The sequence below is a fragment of the Mustela lutreola genome, chromosome 9, assembly GCF_030435805.1.
Source record: "Mustela lutreola isolate mMusLut2 chromosome 9, mMusLut2.pri, whole genome shotgun sequence".
In the NCBI taxonomy this organism is placed as follows: domain Eukaryota; kingdom Metazoa; phylum Chordata; class Mammalia; order Carnivora; family Mustelidae; genus Mustela; species Mustela lutreola.
The window spans coordinates 120,335,532-120,356,066 of NC_081298.1; the positions used below are offsets into that span (position 1 = coordinate 120,335,532).

Here is a 20,535-nt window from a genome sequence, read left to right on the forward strand (position 1 = left end):
CATCACCAAATCCCTTAAGGTGTTTTAAGGAAACTCAAAGGAAGAGAACTTCAGAGCAGAGCAAGATGATCAAGACTTTTCCCCCATAAATAAACGTAAAGTTCTGAACCATATGTTCAAGGAACTAGTGGATGGCAACCCTAGAGGACAAAGCAAGAAAGCAGTCCAGAAAAGGGACTAACAATAAGCAAAGGCAAAGACATGAAAAAGAGCAAAAATCTATCTAGGCTGAAGATAAAGATCATTCATTTCAGAAGAAAAAAAGGAAAGTAGAAAAGAATTTCTTCAGATAGTAAACATAGTCCTGAGACTGTAAGTGAACAGGAATTTCCATGTGAACTGAGAATGATAGGAGACTTTTCATTAAAAATAACAAAAGTCAGGGGCACCTGGGTGGCTCAGCGGGTTAAAGCCTCTGCCTTTGGCTCAGATCATGATCCCAGGGTCCTGGGATTGAGCCCCGCATCGGGCTCTCTGCGTAGCAGGGAGCCTGTTTCCTCCCTCTCTCTCTGCCTGCCTCTCTGCCTACTTGTGATCTCTATCTGTCAAATAAATAAATAAAAATTAAAAAAAAAATAACAAAAGTCAGTAGGCAATGGAGTATGTTCAAAATGCTGTAGGAAGAAAAAGTGTTAACCTTTATTAATTTTATATCCTGGTAACCTGTCACATAAGAATGAAGGTATTTCAGACATTAGAAAGACTAAGAAAGTTTGCCATTACAAACTTTCATTGAAAGAACTACTAAAGAAGGTCTTTTGGTTAAAAAGCAAACAGAAAGGAATCTGTGGGAAGGAAAAACTAAAAAAAAAAAAAAAAAAAAAGCGTAATTAGAATATACTATTTGGCTCTGGGTAAATAATGCTAAGTCATTATAATGTTAAATTTGATTTTTCAGCATAACTAAAACTAGTGATATTTATGTATCAGGAGATGAAGGGTAATGTTGGCATAAGAATTAAACCTCTTTTTAGTTGAATAAGAAGTCAATACATATCAAAAACTATTCAATCAGTAATAGCAATATAAGCATAATATCTGGAAACACAGTAGGAAACAAAAGAAAAAATAGCAAGAAGAGTTAGACACTGCACAAGGAGCCAGCCTAGGGATGAGGGCAGGAAGAGAAGGAAGAGATGGGAAGAGGAATACTATTTTCCTTTAAAAGCCTCTCAGCATTTATTTTTTTCATCAACTCTTTAAGGTATAATCCACGAATAATAAAATGTATCCATTTAAACAGGTCAACTTGATGAGTTTATAAAGATGAATTTAAAGATGAAATAGCCACTAACATCCAGATATGAAATGATTCCATCATAGCCAAAAGTTTTCTTGTACTCATTTGCACTCCATCCCTTACTGCAATTTCTATTGATCTAGCACAAGGTCACTGAAGCTTCCATTTGACATCTCCAATCTGCTGTTGAGGTTACCTAGTAAGTGTTTTTATTTCAACAATTGTACTTTTCAACTTTGGAATTTCCATTCTTTTTATTGTATAGTTTACGTTATGTGCTAAGATTGCAGGTTTGTTAACTGATTCCCTATTTTCTTTTAATTCTTTGAACTTATTTATAATAGTTGTTTTGAAGTCTTTGCTACATCAACATCTGGGCCCAGTCAAGGGTGAGCTTCTAGTGACTAATTCTTTTCTTGAATAATGGCCACACTTTCTTAATTCTTTACATGTCTAGTAATTTTGAGTTGAAAACTGGACACTGTAGATACCACTAAAGTAGTAAGTGGACATCGGTGTACCTATTTCCTAGGAGAGATGAAATAACTCATCTAGTGAAATATCACAGAATATTCCAGAAGTGGGTGGGTGACATTTGTGAAAACAGGCCCAGGTAAGAGAGCTCACTGACTAGGGCTCAATGGGTATCAATAACCAGTACTGCAAAAATTAGCTGTGCTGTTCAGTATGCTGCCCCCCAACAAGAAAACAGAATAGAACAGATGGGTACTAGAGATTTAAAATAAGATACGTTAACATAATAGGAGGGGAAAAAAAAAAAAAGAAATATCCAGGAATAGAGAGGAGGTTATACCAAAAAATAAAATAAAATAGGTTGATTTTTTTTAACATAGGTCCCAGGAAGAGAAAGTTTTGAAGGGCAAAACAAAACCATGAGATCTCATTATATGGAATGAAGTGGAAGATAAGCAAGATAACAAAGCAAAGGCATACCAGCTCCTCAGGGCTAAGAAATTTTTGCTATTTACCTTGGCAGGATTATTAGGATCTCAAATTTATATGTTGGAAAGTTAATTATTTACATGTGGTGCATTCTTACATTTTTAAAAAGTTCCTTATGCAAATATCAGCTCTTCATATCTATGCTAAGAGATACAGGCAAAAATATTTATTTCTATAATAGAAATGGTGTTTTTAAATTTTTTATAAACATATAATGTATTATTAGCCCCAGGGGTACAGGTCTGAGAATCGCCAGGTTTACACACTTCACAGCACTCACCATAGCACATACCTTCCCCAATGTCCATAACCCCACCACCCTCTCCCTACCCCCCTCCCCCCAGCAACCCTCAGTTTGTTTTGTGAGATTAAGAGTCTCTTATGGTTTGTCTCCCTCCCAATCCCATCTTGTTTCATTTATAGAAATGGTGTTTTAAATCATGTACAGGAAGGATTAAGAAAAGAAATATAGTCAATGACATGGGGCTCTGTACTTGAACAACAAATCAAAGAACTTCCTAAGAGGTAAAACCAGAAGGGAAAGATTTGATGACCTATTGTCTCCAGTCCATAGATATCCACTTACCATAATTCTTCTCTATTAAAGTCTTGAAAGTTTTGTATTACAAATGAATAAAGAAGGCAGGTGTCTTATAGTCTAAACTAAGGTTTTTATGTTACAAATTGAACAAAGCAATATTTACTTTAATAAAATTTAAGCCCTGAATGTGAAACGAAGGCTGAAAAAATCATCAATAAAACTAGCCAAGATGTCAGAGAACTTAGGAAATGAAGATATCCCCTGCACCTAAGCAAAACCAAAAAAGCATGTGATCTTCTCTGTAAGAGTTGATACCCAAAAGTCATGGAAAACATGGAAAACAAATTTAACCCACAGTAAATTAAAAGCATTCTAATGTGTGCCCCCTTCAAGCAGCACATATACTAAAGTAGTATTCTAATGTTTCTCCTCACTATGTGAACTCAGCTTCAAATTTTCCCTAACAGGGGGAGCCTGGGTGGCTCAGTTGGTTGGGTGTCTGCCTTTGGCTCAGGGCATGATCCCAGAATCCCAGGATCGAGCTCCCTGCTCAACAGGGAGTCTGCTTCTCCCTCTCCCATTCCCTGCTCATCCTCTCTCTCTTTCAAATAAATAAAAATCTAAAAAAAAATTTTTTTTCCTAACAGGTGCTATGGTAAAGCAATCATGCGTGGTATACATGAAAATTGCTGTGCAATTAAAATTGATATATAACAAAGAGGAATTAAAATTTCTGCATTGGGGCACCTGGGTGGCTCAGTTGGTTAAGTGAGTGCCTTCGGTTCAGCTCATGATCCCAGGGTCCTCAGATGAAGCCCCACATTGGGCTCCCTCCTGAGCAGGGAGCCTGCTTCTCCCTCTCTATCTGCCAGCTGCTCTCCCTCCCCATTTTATTCTTCTCTCTCCATCAAAGAAATAAAATCTTTAAAAAAAGAAAGAAATTTCTGCCTTAAAAAACATGACTTCATAAAAACTTGGTATAGGTATGCATGAAAAAAGTAACAAATGGTGAAAATACAACAGAAACCAAAGAAGATGTTAATAATTTAGAAAAATGAACCTTTATATTTTATAATCCCAAAAATGGGAGGTTGCAAAATAAGCAAATAAAGCATTTGGAGAATGGTTATATCTATTATATATTTATACACCATGAATCACAGGGACACTATATTTTCCACCTAGCTTTGTGAAAACAAAAACCAACCAAATCTACCATTAAAAAGTCAAATCAACATTATCAGGTTATGCAGGACTCTACTCCGCATGCAACTTTATTATTTTACATGTTAGTTAACCTAAACCCACCTGACTGGAGATGTCCGTTGCGGCATGTCAAGTTAGTACTGTCATTATAGACATCCGTTTGTGACTTGGAAAATTGCAAAACTGGTTGCAGCTTCTCTATGCAACAGAGGGGGGTAGAAAGAACAAAATAAACAAAAAGAAAAAATACATAATGAAAAAATAAGATGTCTATGTGAAAACAAAAAAATAATTCAAGGTGTTAGAAGATGAAGGGTTTTGGTATTTACATAAAATTTTCTTAAAAATACAGTTAGTAAAACTCAGACATTAAAATAGCAACAGAAATTCACTGATTGACTATGTTCAAAATATGCTTTATTCAGGTTTGTTAACCTGAGGCAATTTCATATCACTATTATCACCAGCAAATATTTTCTGAATGTCTAACATATCCACATCATTATATAGGGAGAACAGCATGGAGACAAAAAATAAATATGGCTTTTATCATCCAGATGCTTATTAAATATGGTTGGCCACTTACAATACAAATATATTTTTAAAAAAAGATTGTATAGCACAAAAGAAAGTTAAAAAGGCTTTATAGAAAAAAGTGGGCTGTGAATTGGCTAGGATTTGAAAAGATAAAAAGAAAGGACACTTGAGGAAAGGAAAACAACACTTAAAAAAATGACACAATTAAGGGGCGCCTGGGTGGCTCAGTGGGTTAAAGCCTCTGCCTTCGGCTCAGGTCATGATCCCAGAGTCATGGGATCGAGCCCCGCATCCGGCTCTCTGCTCCTCAGGGGACCTGCTTCCTCCTCTCTCTCTCTCTCTCTGCCTGCCTCTCTGCCTACTTGTGATCTCTGTCTGTCAGATAAATAAATAAAATCATTTTTTTAAAAATGACAGTTAAAAAAAAACTTTAAGGAATGTCTAAGAAATACTAAGAAATATTCAGCTACATGTTAATGATGTGAGGCAAAAAATAAGGGCTACAGAGCAAAGGGGAATTAGCATGCTTCAGAACAGTAGCATTTACTTAAATACACACATGTGCACACTTGTATACATAAAGGTTATCCCTAAAAAGGATCCAGAGAAACAGAATAGCAGCTGCCTCTGGGGAGGGGAAATGGGTGGCTAGGACACAGTATGAGATGGATACTTTTCATATTTAAACTCTAATAATATTGTAGCATGTCCTTTTATTACCTGTTTCTAAGATTAATCAAAGATTTAAGAGGATTATTTCAACTCTACCTTCACTTTAAATAACAAATCCTCTCAAGATCCAGGTCTCTATGTCTAGCACCTGAAGTCCAAGAGGGCAGCAGTTTGAACTGTCTTGCCCCTGTACATTACTGCTACACTCTCTTTCCTCATTCAAGTCATCCCTACTGCGACTTGACAAACATCCTGATCTACCACTTACTAGTATGAACTTAACTTGAACCTCAGCGTTCTGAGAATCTCAAAGATTAAATAAAATAATATACAAAGAGTACCTGTTCTGTGCCCCTATTCATAATAGGGGCCCAATGTTTACCATATTTATTTTGTTACAGTACTCCAAATTTTCATACTGATTCTTTTCTTTGGTACTGGGAAGTCAAGGAATACATGCAAATATGTAGCACATATATACTAACTCTCCTAAACTTTCATTTCTAAGGTCAGACAAGCAGGCGCCATGCTTGGTTTATGGTACAACCACATAAGCCTTTGGGACAGGTTAAATAGCAGCTAACCTTTCTGCACAAAGCACAAAGTACTGAACAGCTTTTGTAGCCTAGAACTGGCTGATACAATATACCTTGGAGCTTTTTGTTGCTGTTGCTAGTTAACAGATAGGTCATCTGATTTTTCTCAATGATAATACTCTTCACCATACTGAGAAAGAAACCATTTGTATTGGTAATAGACATAAATTAGAAAAAAAAAAAAACCCTGATTTATAAATGTCTTCTTTATTAATTAATGCTCTCTTCAATGAAATGTGAGAAAAAGATCATGTGAATATTCATTACATAATGAAAATAAACAAACTAAATCCTTGTTTTTGATAACTAATAACTGAGAATAAAAAGCCACATAAGTTGTTCTAGTGTATAGGATTTAGATTTGTATGTGTGGAAACACATATATAACATATTAGTAGTTATACTGCTAATATGAACCTGCTCCAACTCATTTTTGTTAAAGAAAATAAAGTTAGTTTAATGCTTCCTTTTGCAATCACTAAAGGTTTGTAGATTAATTAATGATTTAAAATAAAACCACCACCTTGCTTCACATGTAATCCCATACAACCATCTGAGTCATCTACTTAAAAGCAAAATCTTACCATATAACTCTTCCATTTAAAACCCTTTAGTAGGGGAGCCTGGGTGGCTCAGTGGGTTAAAGCCTCTGCCTTTGGCTCAGGTCATGATCCCAGGGTTCTGGGATGGAGCCCCGCATCGGGCTCTCTGCTAGGCAGGGAGCCTGCTACCCCCCCCCCCCCTCTCTGTCTGCCTCTCTGCCTACTTGTGATCTCTGTCTGTCAAATACATAAATAAAATCTTAAAAAAAAAAAAAAAAAAGTAGAACCTTTTAGTAGCTTCCCATTGGCCACAGATGAATGTTTAAACCTTTTTATATAACATTAAGGCCCTCCATGATCTGCCTACATCTCTTATACATAGTAAGCATTCTCAAATTCACTTCTGCACTAGCACCTTTCCCTACCTGCCTTGCCATTTCTTACCCTGAGTTTTGTTCATGCTATAGCTTCTTCTTGAAATGTCTTTTCTCCCAAACATCCTTTAAAGTTTCACCTTTTTAAATCTCCCATTTAGGGTTCACTTCTTTCAGGTATACTTTCCAGACACCTATTTTATCATCCTACAAAATATTTTTATATCTCCCTAAAAATATTCTATCTCCTCTTCAGTGAAGAAGATTTATCTATTCATGTGTCTACCTCCCACAATATATCACGAGCCCCTTAAGAGAGCAACATTATATAGATAGCAACAGTCTATCCATAAATCTGTTTGGTCAACCTTCAAATATAACCATAATCCAACCACTTGTTACAAGTTCTCTTCCTATCACCCTGGTCCAAGCCTCCCACCATTTTTCTCCTAGCTTATTGTAATTCAATAGTGGTCCTATTTACTCTTCTGGCTCTACTCTTGGGAGTCTATTGGCAACGTAATCTTTTTAAAATTTAAGTCAGGGAGTGCCTGGGTGCCTCAGTCACTTGGGTGGCCAACTCTTGATTTTGGCTCAGGTTATGATTTTGAGGGTCATGGGACTGAGGCTCATAGGGGGCTCGATGATCAGTCAGGAGTCTGCTTCTCTCTCTTTCCCTTTGCCCCTCCCCTTGCTCGTGCTCTCTTTCTCTAAAACAAATAAATCTGTTTAAAAAAACAAACACCAGGGGCGCCTGGGTGGCTCAGTGGGTTGAGCCGCTGCCTTCGGCTCAGGTCATGATCTCAGGGTGCTGGGACCAAGTCCCGCATCGGGCACTCTGCTCAGCGGGGAGCCTGCTTCCTCCTCTCCCTCTGCCTGCCTCTCTGCCTACTTGTGATCTCTCTCTGTCAAATAAATAAATAAAATCTTTAAAAACAAACAAACAAACAAAAAAACAAAAACAAAACAACAACATAAGTCAGATTACATCATTCCTTTCCTAAAAATCCTTATAAATGCTCCCCATTAGTTCTCTGATCTTATCTCTCCCACACCCTGCTTGCTGGGGCACACTGGCCTCTTTCCTTTTTCTCAAACACACCAGTTATGTTTCCTTAAGGGTTTACATCAGGTCTTCTATCTGGACCAATCTCCTCCCAGATACCTGCCTGGTTAACTCACGTCATCTTTTCAAAGAGGCATATCTGACAATGCTATTTAAAACTACAAGCCCAAACCACCAGCCATCCACTCCTAATCTCCATTACTACATTTTACTTTTTCTTTTCTTCATGTATTTATCACCTTCCAACATTCTGTATAACTTATTTTTTATGTTTATTCACTCCTGCCAGTCTTCCCCCTGTTGGGAGTAAAAATTCTATGAAGGAGGAATCCTTTTCTATATCCTAAGTGCCTAGAACACGGTAATCGCTCAATAACTTACTGAATTACTAAATAAATTTAATTAATATCCTTGGCACTGTACCTGGTCTAGAGTAAGGACTTAATAAATGAATGTTATATGAAGCTATTTATTTTTTAACAAAAGGGTAACTCCCAGGTATGCCAAAATTATCTTCTTATCTATAAGGTTCATAATTCCAGGTTCATAATTTATTGTACAAATTGAATATCACATCATGAGCTGACAAAAGCTTCTCCAGGCATGGGAACTTAACAGATGAGGTACAAGTTAAAATCTGTTTATGTTGCTTTCACAGCTGGTGTTTTTTTAGATCTTAACTTGAAGTATAAGATCATCAAAGCAATGCCTCCATATGTGGCCAGTACACAATTCATTCTACCTGTGAGAGTGTAAGAGTTGAAATATTTTTTGATACCAGTGAAATGGAATTGGGCATCAGCTTCTGGACCTGCCATGATTTCAATCTTGCAGAAGACACCAATTCCGCGGGTTGTGTCCTTCAACGTACGCAGGGCTAGTACGCAGGTAGCCCGCAGCCGGCTGGAAGAAGCCTCCTCCCCCGCAGTTAAGCTTACAGTTAAGCTTTGTTTGAAGGTTTACGATTGCTAACTTGAAGATATATAACATACAGGAACCTTTTCCATTTTATCAGTCTGTAACCTCTCAAACCAGTCTGTATGGGGAACTCCCAAAATGATTCTCCAAACTAATTAGACAACTGTTGGGTGTGCCATCTCTGAAAAACTCCATTTCTTAACCAACATACAGTACCCATATACTGGTACTATGCACCTGTACACAGTTCTTTTTTTACTATCTTTACTATCTTTGGTATATATACTTCTAGACTCTGAGTTCTCAGAAGACAGGAATATGTTGATGCCTTCTATTCCACTTCTTTTTTAAAGTAAGATCCTTCAATAGGTATACAGAGTTTTTGAGGATGACAACAGATGACATCCAAAAGATTATTCTTTTAATGCCTAGCTTCACATCATAAATCCTTTTTGTCCTCTCCTTTAATAACACAGATTAAAAAAATGACAAAGTTGCATTTAAAGACAAGTCCATAATTAATGAGATGCTTCCAACAATTTATCGTATCACATCTTCAAAAGATAACAACTAGCTACTAATATTCAATTTGAAACATGCTACAAAATGTTCCAAAACCAGTCTTAACCCACATCATATATATGTACATATAGTGAAAGACATTATAGCTAAAACACACAGAAAGTATGAAGGAGAACAATTATTTTACTATAATAACCTCTGATATAATATTTAATTTTATGTGATATGATAATAATCTTCATGTGTAAGAAGGGAAACACTGTCAGTCACAGAAGCCAGGGGAACATTGCCTTGTCAGCCACCTAAAAACATTAAAGGGTTTCTTTTCACCAGTGTGGGGCAAAAAACTTATAAAACACAATGGATCATATAAAAATGAATGAATGAATGAGTATGTAAATACATGATATTTATGTATGAGTGTATAAGTACATTTTTCCGCAAAAGCAAGATAAGGAGGAGAATAAAACCCAGCATTTTTGAGTAGTTACTATGATTAGGTTCCTTTAATAATTTAATGGTCACATATGATGAAATAAATATTATCTGTTAGCATATCATAAATGACAAGAAAAAGGTTCAAACATGCTAAATAACTTACCACAAATCACAGAGCAATAAATATATAAGGTCTGCCTATTTACCAATATCTATTTCTATCACATCAAGTTACAGTAGAGAACCATCCAAGAGGGGTGGGTTTTAATTCCACTTTGTCTTAGAAGTAGATTGATCTTAGAAAAAATTTTTAAAACTTAAGCATTCAAATAAAAGATGAAAAGCTTCTCTTTATAGACCTATTTCAGCTGATAAATACAGAAAGAATGATAGAATTATGTATGTCACTAGGCATCAGTCATCAACTGCTACTAACATCACAGGATGTCAGAACTACTGACAAATAAACACAACCACCTATGAAGTAGTCTTATTATTAAAAAATAAAAATCAACTTTCAATCCAATCAAGGGTCTATATTCAACTATAAATTTATAGGGAGGACAGAAGAACATATTAAGATATCATGGAGGGGTGCCTGGGTGGCTCAGATGGCTGAATGTCTGCCTTCAGCTCGGGTCATAATCTCCAGGTCTTAGGATCGAGCCCCACATCAGGCTCCCAGCTCAGGGGGGAGTGTGCTTCTCCCCCTCCCTCTGCCTCTCTTCCTGCTCATGTTTTCTCTCTTTCTGTTATCTCTCTGTCTCAAATAAATAAAATCTAAAAAAAAATATTACAGAAAGGCATAGAGCAAAAAACAGACTGCAGGAAACCACGATGTGTCAAAGATCTGGTTCATCAACAAATAAATTACAAGAAAAAAACAGATGAACTTGTATATTAAAAGAAACATATCATATGAATCTTCTTGAGATTCTGGTGCAAAAAATTATTAGAAAAATAATAAGAATTATTAAATTTTGAGATATTAACTATACATCATAATACATATCATATACTACATATTATTTGTAAACTATATTTGGACACTGATCGTTTCTTTGGCCATAATTTTTTATTACTATTAAAAGAAATTATTGGTTATACTTTAAATGTGATAATGGCATTTTGGTAATTTTACTTTTTATTTTTATTTTTAAGATTTTATTTGTCAAAAAGAGAGAGAGAGAGTACACAGGCACTCCCTCAGGCAGAGGGAGAAGCAGGCTTCGCACTGAGCAAGAAGCATGTTGTGGGACTTGATCCCAGGACCCTGAGATCATGACCTAAGCTGAAGGCAGGTGCTTAATCGACTGAGTCACCTAGGTGTCCTGGTAATTTTATTTTTTAAGCATCTTTAGCTTTGAGAGATACAATATGAAATGCTTGTAAATGAAATATAAAGATGTCAAGAATTTGTTTCAATAAAATATGGAGTGGGGGTGAGTGGGTAGGGATTTATTGGGGCTGGCAAACTCTTTCTGTAAAAAGCCAGATAGTAAATATTATAATATTTTTTAAAGTTATATATTAAAAGGCTCCGAAGGCTGTATGATCTCTGTATCAACTGCTCAACTCTGTAGGCACTGTAGCATGAAAGCATCCAAACAATAATAGAGGAATGAGTAGCTAGCTGTGTGCCATCTTATAAAAATAGGCAGTGAACTGGGTTTAGTCCATGGGCTGTAATTTGCCAGCCCTTGAGTACAGATAAATCAACACTGACTATGAGTTGATAATTGTTAGAGCTGAGTGATGGATAATTAATCCATTATACTCTCTCTTGTAAATGTTAGAATTTTCTGTAAGCTAGGAAAAAAACATAGAACACATTTTCAAGATTACTGATCTATTTCCAACTACATGTAAAGTTTCACTGAACAAACATTTCAAAAACATCTTATTCCAGTTATACAATTCATTAATTGATACCTAGAAGTTGTAAACGGTCCTTGGCCATAACCAAATTAGTCATCATTTTAGCTTGAAGGCGTCTAGCTCTTTCACACTGTTCACCTGAAAGAACAAAGAGGAAAAAAATTAACACCTCTGTTTCCCTACTAATATTTCCTCAAGATTAAATATTACCCCAACTAATCTCACAGGGAGTCAGTTTTTTTTTCTTTTAATTCATTTATTTATTTGAGAGAGACAGAGGAGGGGCAGAGGGAGGGAGAAAAGCAGACTCCCGCTGAGTACAAAGCCAACATGGGGTTTGATTTCACAACCCTGAGATCATGATCTGAGCTGAAATCAAGAATTGGATGCTTAAGCAACTGAGCCATCCAGGTGCTCTGGGAGTCACAGTCTTTATAAAGTTTAAAAAATTAGTTATAGTTCCTTACGATGGTTTCAGATCTACTGTGGTATTTCATGGGCTTCACATATGATTTCATGGATTTTGAGGTGTATTTTTCCTCCCTACATTAAAAATAAATCTCTGGGGGCGCCTGGGTGGCTCAGTGGGTTAAAGCCTCTGCCTTTGGCTCAGGTCATGATCCCAGGGTCCTGGGATTGAGCCCCACATCAGGCTCTCTGCTCAGCAGATAGCCTGCTTCCCTCTCTCTCTCTGCTTGCTTCTCTGACTACTTGTGATCTCTGTCTGTCAAATGAATAAATAAAATCTTAAAAATAAAATAAAATAAAAAATAAATAAATTTCTGAAGTTGAGGGGTGTGTGTGTGTTTCAGAGAGTGAGAGGTGTGGGGGTAGAGGGAGAGAGAGAATCTTAAGCAGATCCACTCCCAGAGCAGAGGCTGAGGCAGGGCTTGACCGCACAGCCCCAAGATCATGACCTGAGCTGAAATCAAGAGTCTGACACTTAACCAACTGAGACACTCAGATGCCCCATGAGATGTGTTTTATAACCAGTACAACTTACTAAAGCTATCGGCCAGGGTGCATTCATACCACAGTATGTCACAGCCTGTGCAAAAACAAATTTGGTCCTTGATGTTAATATTGTGATTACAGCTATGTCTAAATAGGATGAAGACATTACATACAATAAAGTAAAAGTCAAATTCCAAGTGGTAAGAAGAGAATACTGTCATAGTTCAACTGATACTGTTTTTTCTCCTAGGGGTACAATTAGAGGCATACTTGATTCAATGAGATACTATCTTTCTTATTAACTCATTTTTTTCTAGCTCTGCCTCCATGCAATTGACAAAGAGCAACAAATACATTGTATACATAATACCTAAAAAAAGTCATACTGAAAAAATAATGAAAAGTCCCAAAGGTCTAACCTCCCACGTTGTTCTATTTTGCTCTCTTTTGTGCAGGACATCAGTATAGAGAAGTACTCAAAATAAAAAGGGGAGAGAAAAAAAAAAAACCTGGCCAATATTAGATACATAGTAAATACTAGAGATTAGCAGATACAAGTAGTAGAGTCAGCCAACTAGACAACAAACATCCACTGAGTGGACGGATCCATAGTGGTAAAATTCTCAGTCTATACAACTTTTTCTTTTGAATCTATTTTAGTTGTGATAAAGTGAAATACTTTAATAGTGGTACCCACATACTACATAATAGTCACAGCATCATATTTAAAAATTCAGGCTCTGAAATCAGATTGCTTGGGCTCAAATCCTGACTTGACCTACCACTTACTAGCTATGAGACTGTAGGCAAGTTACCGCATTTCTTTGTACTTAAGGTTATTTATGTGAAAAGTTAGGATAACAGCAGCAGTCTCAGAGTGTGGGGTTGTGGTGAAGATTAAAAAAGATAAAAGACATGAAACCCAGACAATGATGCTTGGGCACATAGCATGGTGTGCAATAAATGTTACCTATATATTTAAAAATATTATTAGACTCTAATTTTTAATTTTAGGTGATAAGAAAGCAAAGATGACAAATAACCTCTTTGATTTTAAAAAGCCAAGGTGAATCAAAGCAAGACATTTATAGCTCATATTCTAACTTGCAGTCAAGCATTACCCACAAACACAAAAGGGAGTATGATTAAACACTCCTTCCCTTCCTCAACAATGAGGGAAGGACCAGGTTTCAAAAGAGAGCTAAATATGAGGCTAAAACATCACCAACAGTGGGTTCAAGGACAACAGAAATAATATATTGGTTTTTATCTGACTGCTACCTGGTAATCAAGTTTAAGCATAGCTGGTTATAATTTCAAATTTAGCACAGGTAATAAAGCATTAACTGTAAATCTATAAATGTCAATAATAACATTTCAAAATCTGTCAAATACTTTTAGTAAGATAGGTGTATCTGAAATTAGGGCAAACATGTGAATATAATTCGGGATGGCTACGAAACAAATGTAAATACAATCTTACCTTGTCCTGTAACTATGACAGCTATTCCTTTCTCTAGTTCTTCAATACCTTTCTTATACCATTCCACAGCTTGCTCCTTTTGTCCTGCTTTAAAATAGAAATAATTATTTGTATATATACTAGACATTATATATTAGAATATACTAAACATTTCCCAGATCTTACTGTTATTGATACATGAAAAAGTGGGTTGTGATCAAGTAAATCTGAGAAATACCACTATACAACTTCTTAGTACCTCTAGCATCCTAATGTACATGTGAATTTCTGAGAGAGAGGTATAGACTTCAGTGTTTCTCAGAATTTTAGGGCTGTGAATCCTTTATTTTGCCATCTCATGGCACTGATGCTTATAACCAGTGAAATACTGTACTATGGAAAGAAATTTTAATTAGGAAGAATTTATTTTAAATAAATGGTCTTTAAAATACATACTATTAGAATATACAAACATGATTTCAATAATGAGAAAAAAACACTGTTTAACCCGATTGTACTGAAATCTGATGTAATTTGTTCATTGTTGGGTGCCTCCTTTCTGGAGTGAGTTTTTATTTAACAAATGATTGCATCTTAAGAACCGATACATGAGATTACGGAATGTGGCATTTAGAGTCACATTTAGTAACACATCCATTTTCTTTGAAACAAATGACTGGTTTACAACTTTTAAAGGATCTAAAAATACAGCAAATCAAAATGTGTGTAAGAGGGCGCCTGAGTGGCTCAGTGGGTTAAAGCTTCTGCCTTCGGCTCAGGTCATGATCTCAGGGTCCTGGGATCGAGGCCCGAATTGGGCTCTCTGCTCAGCAGGGAGCCTGCTTCCTCCTCTCTCTCTCTGCCTGCCTCTCTGCCTACTTGTGATCTCTGTCTGTCAAATAAATAAATAAAAATCTTAAAAAAAAAAATGTGTGTAAGATAGCGCTCTCCTTTTTTTTTAAGACACCTGGGTCGTTCAGTTCGTTAAGCATTGCCTTCATCCATATATACAATGGAATATTACACAGCCATCAGAAAGGATGAATAGCCAAATTTTGTATCAGCATGGATAGGATTGGAGGAGATAATGCTCAGTGAAATAAGTAGAGAAAGTCAATTAACATATAGTTTCACTTACTTGTGGAGCATGAGAAGTACCACAGAGGACATTAGGGGATGGAAAGGAAAAGTGAATTGGGGTAAATTGGAGGGGAAGATGAACCATGAGAGACTGTGGATTCTAAGAAACAAACTGAAGGTTTTGGAGGGGAAGGGGGTGGGGAGATGGGTGAGCCTGGTGGTGGGTATTAAGGAGGGCACGTATTGCATGGAGCCCTGGGTGTGGTGCATAAACAATGAATCTTGGAACACTGAAAAAATAAAATTAAATTTAAAATAAATAAATAAATAAGTAAAGAAAGAAAGCAAACAAGCATCTGCCTTCAGCTCAGGTCATGATCCTGGGTCCTGGGATCGAGCCCTGCATTGGGCTCCTTGCTCGGGGTGTGGGGGGGTGTCTACTTCTCCTCCCTCTCCAGCTCCCCCTGCTTGTGCATGCCCTCTCTCAAATAAACTCTTCAAAATCTTTTTCTTTTAAATAAATTACAATCTAACAGATACAAAAGTTCCTTTTTTGTGCTTCCCATTCCAATGCTCCTCTCCTTTCTCGAAGCCACTACAATACATTCAGTGAATATCTTTCTAATACCTGTTTTTCTATCGTTCCTATTATATTTGCATAGTTTCATTTTAAAATTTTATATTGCTTTTGAGATCTATGTTGGTATATAGAGACCTAGTTCATTCACTTTTACTTTCATGTCGTATCCTTTATCATCCTACAATTTATTCAACTATTTTTCTATTAAAATATATTTAGGTTGTTTCCAGTTTCTCAGTATTTCAAATAATGCTGCAATGAACATGCTTATACCTGTCGTCTTATGTATATGTGCCAAATTTTCTAGGGTATATGTTTAAGAGGTAGAGTTAATAAGCCATAGTTCATTTCCATTCACTAGAAATGAACAAATTACTTTTTGAGGGTGCTTGTATCAACTTCCACTCCTAATAGCAGAGTATGACAGTTCTTACTGGCAACATCCAAACCAATGTTTTAAGGAGTTTTAGTATATTACTGTAGGCAAATTAAATGACTGATTACATGGGGCACCTGGATGGCTCTGTGGGTTAAGCATCTGACTCTTACTAATTTCAGCTCAAGTCATGATCTTGGGGTAATAAGATTGAGCCCCATACTGGGTTCTGGGCTGAGAATGGAGCCTACTTAAGATTCTCTCTTACCCTCTCCCTCTGATTCTCCCCATTCTGCTCGTGTGTGAGCATGTGTATGCACACATGCACGCACACTACTCATTCTAAAAATAAATAAATAAATAAATAAATAAAGTTGCATGCTTAATAATGACTCAATTACCTAACATTCTTTGATAGGAGGTCGTTGACTTGCTACATCAGTTGAATCTCACAAATCAGTATGATGACAGAAAATGCCTAAGTAATTCTCACAAGAGTTGTAAGTACAAAACTGCTGGCGAAAGGACAGACATATAGGTCAGTAGAACAGAAGAGAAAATCCAGAAATAGACCCACACATGTAACACTGATTGACTTTGACAAAGATGACAAGGTATTTCCTTGAAGAAAGAATAGCCTTTAAAAAAAAAACAATGCTAAAATCATTGCCAAGGCATGCCTTGGTGGCTTTGTCATTAAGCACCTGCCTTCAGCTCAGGTCATGATCCCAGTGTTCTGGGACTGGGCCCCAAGTTGGGCTCCATGCAAATGATGCTAGAATGATGACCGTCCATATCCAAATAAAAACAAAAACTTCAACACAGAAAAAATTTGAAGTGGATCACACAACTAAATATAAAACCTAAAACTATATAACTTATAGAAGAAAATAAGACAAAATTCTTCACGATCTTGGCTTAGGCAGAGATTCACAACATAAAAATCACAAACCTTAAAAGGATATAACTGATAAACTAGACTTCATTAAAATTAAAAGCTCCTGCTCTTCAAAAGACAGAGTTAGATAATGAAAACACAAGCCACAGACTGACTGGAAGGAAATATCTCAAAAACAATAGGTCTAATAAAGGACATGTAACCAGAATATATAAAGAACTCTTACAATACAATGATTTAAAAAAAGCAAATAATCCATTAAAAAACAGTGGGCAAAAGATTGGATAATGTATACTTTATCAAAGAGAGACAAATGGCAAATAAGTATAAGAAAAGATGTTCAACATCATTTGTTGTTAGGGAACTACAAATTAAAATCACAAGATATCACTAAGTACTTAATTTAAAATTGAGGGGCGCCTGGGTGGCTCAGTGGGTTAAAGCCTCTGCCTTCGGCTCAGGTCATGGTCTCAGAGTTCTGGGATCGAGCCCCGCATCGGGCTCTCTACTCAGCGGGGAGCCTGCTTCCTCCTCTCTCTCTCTGCCTGCCTCTCTGCCTACTTGTAATCTCTGCCTTTCAAATGAATAAATAAAATCTTTAAAAAAAAAAAAATTTTTTTTAATTTAAAATTGAAAAATAAGATATCAACTATACTAAAAAAATTGTTTTTAAAGATTTTATTTATTTTTTTGACAGACAGAGATCACAAGTAGGCAGAGAGGCAGGCAGAGAGACAGGAAGGGAAGCAGGATCCCTGCCAAGCAGAGAGCACGGATGAGGGGCTCAATCCCAGGACCCTGAGATCATGACCTGAGCTGAAGGCAGAGGCTTTAAGCCACTGAGTCACCGAGGCGCCCCTACACTAACAATTTTTTAAAGCACCTAAAATTATAAGACAAAATATAAATACACCTCACATATGTTTCCAAGTGTAAATACAAAACTGTATAGCCACATTGGGAAAGAGTTTGGTAGCTGCTTATGAAATTAACATATATTTCCCATATGACAAAGCAATCCCTTCTTCTATGTATTTACCCAAAGAAATGAAAACATAAAAGACCAGTATATGAATGTTTACAGTGCTTTATTCCTAACAGCTAAAAACTGGAAACAACCCAGATATCCATCATTTAGTGAAGGGATTAACAAACTGTGGTACATCCATACACAGAATATTACTCACGATAAAAAGGAACAAACTACTGGTAAATGCAGGAACATGGGTAATCTCAAAAACATTATAAATGAAAGAAGCAAGACACAAAAGGCTACACATACTGTATGATTCTATTTACACAAAACTCAGTGAAGACAACACTATAGGGACAGATCAGATCAGTGACTGCCAGGAGCTAATGGGAAGGCAAGGGGACTGATTACAAGGGAGCACAAAGGAGCTTCTGGGGTGATAAAACATTCAGTGTATCAGTTGTTGTCATAGTTACCCAACTGTTTGCCAAACTCACTGAACTACAAACTCGTAAAAAGGTTAAATTTCACTGTATGTAAAATATACCTCAATAAATCTGACTCTTCAAAAGTGCAATACTCCCAACATTTATGTATAAGGATTTTCACTATGGCTTGGAATATAACACCAGAACTACAATTTTCATTATAAGAGTAAAATTAGACTACGAGACAAAAGGCAGAAAATTCTTTTTAAAACATCTGTTTGAGAGGCGCCTGGGTGGCTCAGTGGGTTAAGCCTCTGCCTTGGGCTCAGGTCATGATCCCAGCGTCCTGGGATCGAGCCCCATATCGGGCTCTCTGCTCAGAGTGGAGCCTGCTTGTGATCTCTCTGTCAAATAAATAAATAAAATATTAAAAAAACAACAACAACATCTGTTTGAAGGGATCAAAGAATTTTTGAAATATTGAAAATTACCCAAATTTGGAAAGGAACTATGTCACATTCATTAGGATGCTATTTTCAAAAATTACCAAAATATGGAAAGGAAAAAAAGCCAACAGAGGTGGGCTGGCATTTGGGGCACTTTTCTATTTAAAGCAAACTGTCGATTCTGAAGGCAAAAGTAGCCAAGAAACTAAGCAGAGCTTTCAGCAGACTCACAGAACTCAGCTGACCAAATGTGAATTCCAGGGCATGCCCAAGAGAAGTAGTGGCAAAGATTCCAGGATTTGGATTGGGAATCTTAATTAACTAAAGAATTAAGAACTAGGCCAGCTTGCACAAGGGCTGGAAATCATATTCAAATCACTTACCTTAAGGTAAGGGAAACTATAGCCCCTACTGTCCATTGATCACCCTTTTGACTAAACTATGGCAGAAAAATCAAATCTTCCAATGGTCTCCAAGACATAAAAGGCCCTCAAGATACTTTACAGTTCTTAGTTTCCCATACACATTTCTCTTCCCTCTATAGCCCCTACTAACAGTCAAACTCAACCAACCAGACTATATCAAATAAAAAGAAGATTGGGGTGGCAGAAATTTACATTCACTGTTACACTTGAAATTATTAGCTAATAATTTAGTGGACTACATAATCTAAGGCAAACAATGGCCCAAAGGTCAAATATTGTCAGCCATCTGTTTTTGTACGTAAAACTTAACTTGGCGGGGGGCGCACCTTGACAGGGGGTGCACCTCAGTCAGTTAAGCATCCAACTCCTGATTTTAGCTCAGGTCATGATCTCAGGGTCCTGAGACTGAACCCTGTGTCGGGCTCTGCGCTCAGCACTGAGTCTGCCTGGCATTCTTTCCAACTTCCTCTTCTTCCCCCTCTGATCCCCCGCTCCCCGCTCATGCATCTGCTCTAAAATAAAAAAAAAAAAAAAACTCTTAAAAAAAAAAAATTGGAGAAAGGAGAACCCTCCTACCCATTACTGGGAATGCAAGCTGGTGCAGCCACTCTGGATAACAGCATGGAGGTTCCTCAAAAAGGTGAAAATAGAGCTGCTCTACAACCCAGCAATCTCACTACTGGGTATTTATCCTAAAGATGCAAATGTAGTGATCTGAAGGGGCACGTGCACCTGAATGTTTATAGCAGCAATGTCCACAATATCCAAACTATGAAAAGAACTTATATGTCCCTCAACAGATGAATAAAGATGTGATATATATACACAATGGAATAGTATGCAGCCATCAAGAAACCCCCAAATCTTGCCATTTGCCATGACGTGGATGGAACTAGAGGGTATTATGCTGAGCAAAATAAGTCAATCAGAGAAAAGACAGTTATCATATGATTATTGATATGAAGAATTTGAGAGGCAGGGTGGGGTGTCGTGGTGGGCAGGGAGGGGAAAAAATGAAACAAGATGGGATCGGGAGGGAGACAAACCATAAGAGACTCTTAATCTCAAGCAACAAACCGAGGGTTGCTGGGGGTAATGGGGAAGGGAAAGGGTGGCTGCGTGATGGACATTGGGGAGGGTATGTGCTATGGTGGCTGTGAATTGTTTAAGACTGATTCACGGACCTGTGACTCCTAAAGCAAATAATACATTATATGTTAATAAAAAACTTACTAGATCACGCCTACTATATGAGAGTTTTGAATGTTCAGAGATCTTAAAATATTGTGACAGAGAGCTTAAAATATTTGCTAAATGGCTCAATAAAAAAAACCAAACCCAACACAAAAAGTGACAAAGGACTTAGGCATTTTTCAAAGACACAGAAATGACCAATAAGTAAGTGAAAAAACATTCACCA

General features: G+C 36.9%; 2 protein-coding genes across 5 annotated transcripts in view; both read right to left on the minus strand.

The window, feature by feature from the left end:
* SPAST (spastin) overlaps positions 1-20,535 on the minus strand; it is a 66,923-nt gene that overhangs the window by 35,205 nt on the left and 11,183 nt on the right. The window contains exons 2-5 of one of the 4 annotated variants that reach the window (XM_059188681.1): positions 13,931-14,014; positions 12,497-12,541; positions 11,548-11,631; positions 4,053-4,148 (exon numbers count right to left, since the gene is read on the minus strand). In XM_059188681.1, the coding sequence (XP_059044664.1) occupies positions 4,053-4,148; positions 11,548-11,631; positions 12,497-12,541; positions 13,931-14,014 (309 nt within the window). Of the gene's footprint in view, positions 1-4,052; positions 4,149-11,547; positions 11,632-12,496; positions 12,542-13,930; positions 14,018-20,535 lie in introns of all 4 variants that reach the window. The other 3 variants (XM_059188680.1, XM_059188683.1, XM_059188682.1) reach the window with 3 other exon arrangements.
* Positions 8,274-8,634, minus strand: LOC131840560 (ATP synthase membrane subunit K, mitochondrial). The gene has a single exon (XM_059188684.1). It carries the CDS (start codon positions 8,553-8,555, stop codon positions 8,379-8,381), a length of 177 nt encoding a protein of 58 aa, XP_059044667.1. The 5' UTR covers positions 8,556-8,634; the 3' UTR covers positions 8,274-8,378.

What these genes read in the sequence shown, in the direction of transcription:
- LOC131840560 (XM_059188684.1), bottom strand. Translation starts at nt 8,555, where the DNA reads ATGGCAGGTCCAGAAGCTGATGCCCAATTCCATTTCACTGGTATCAAA.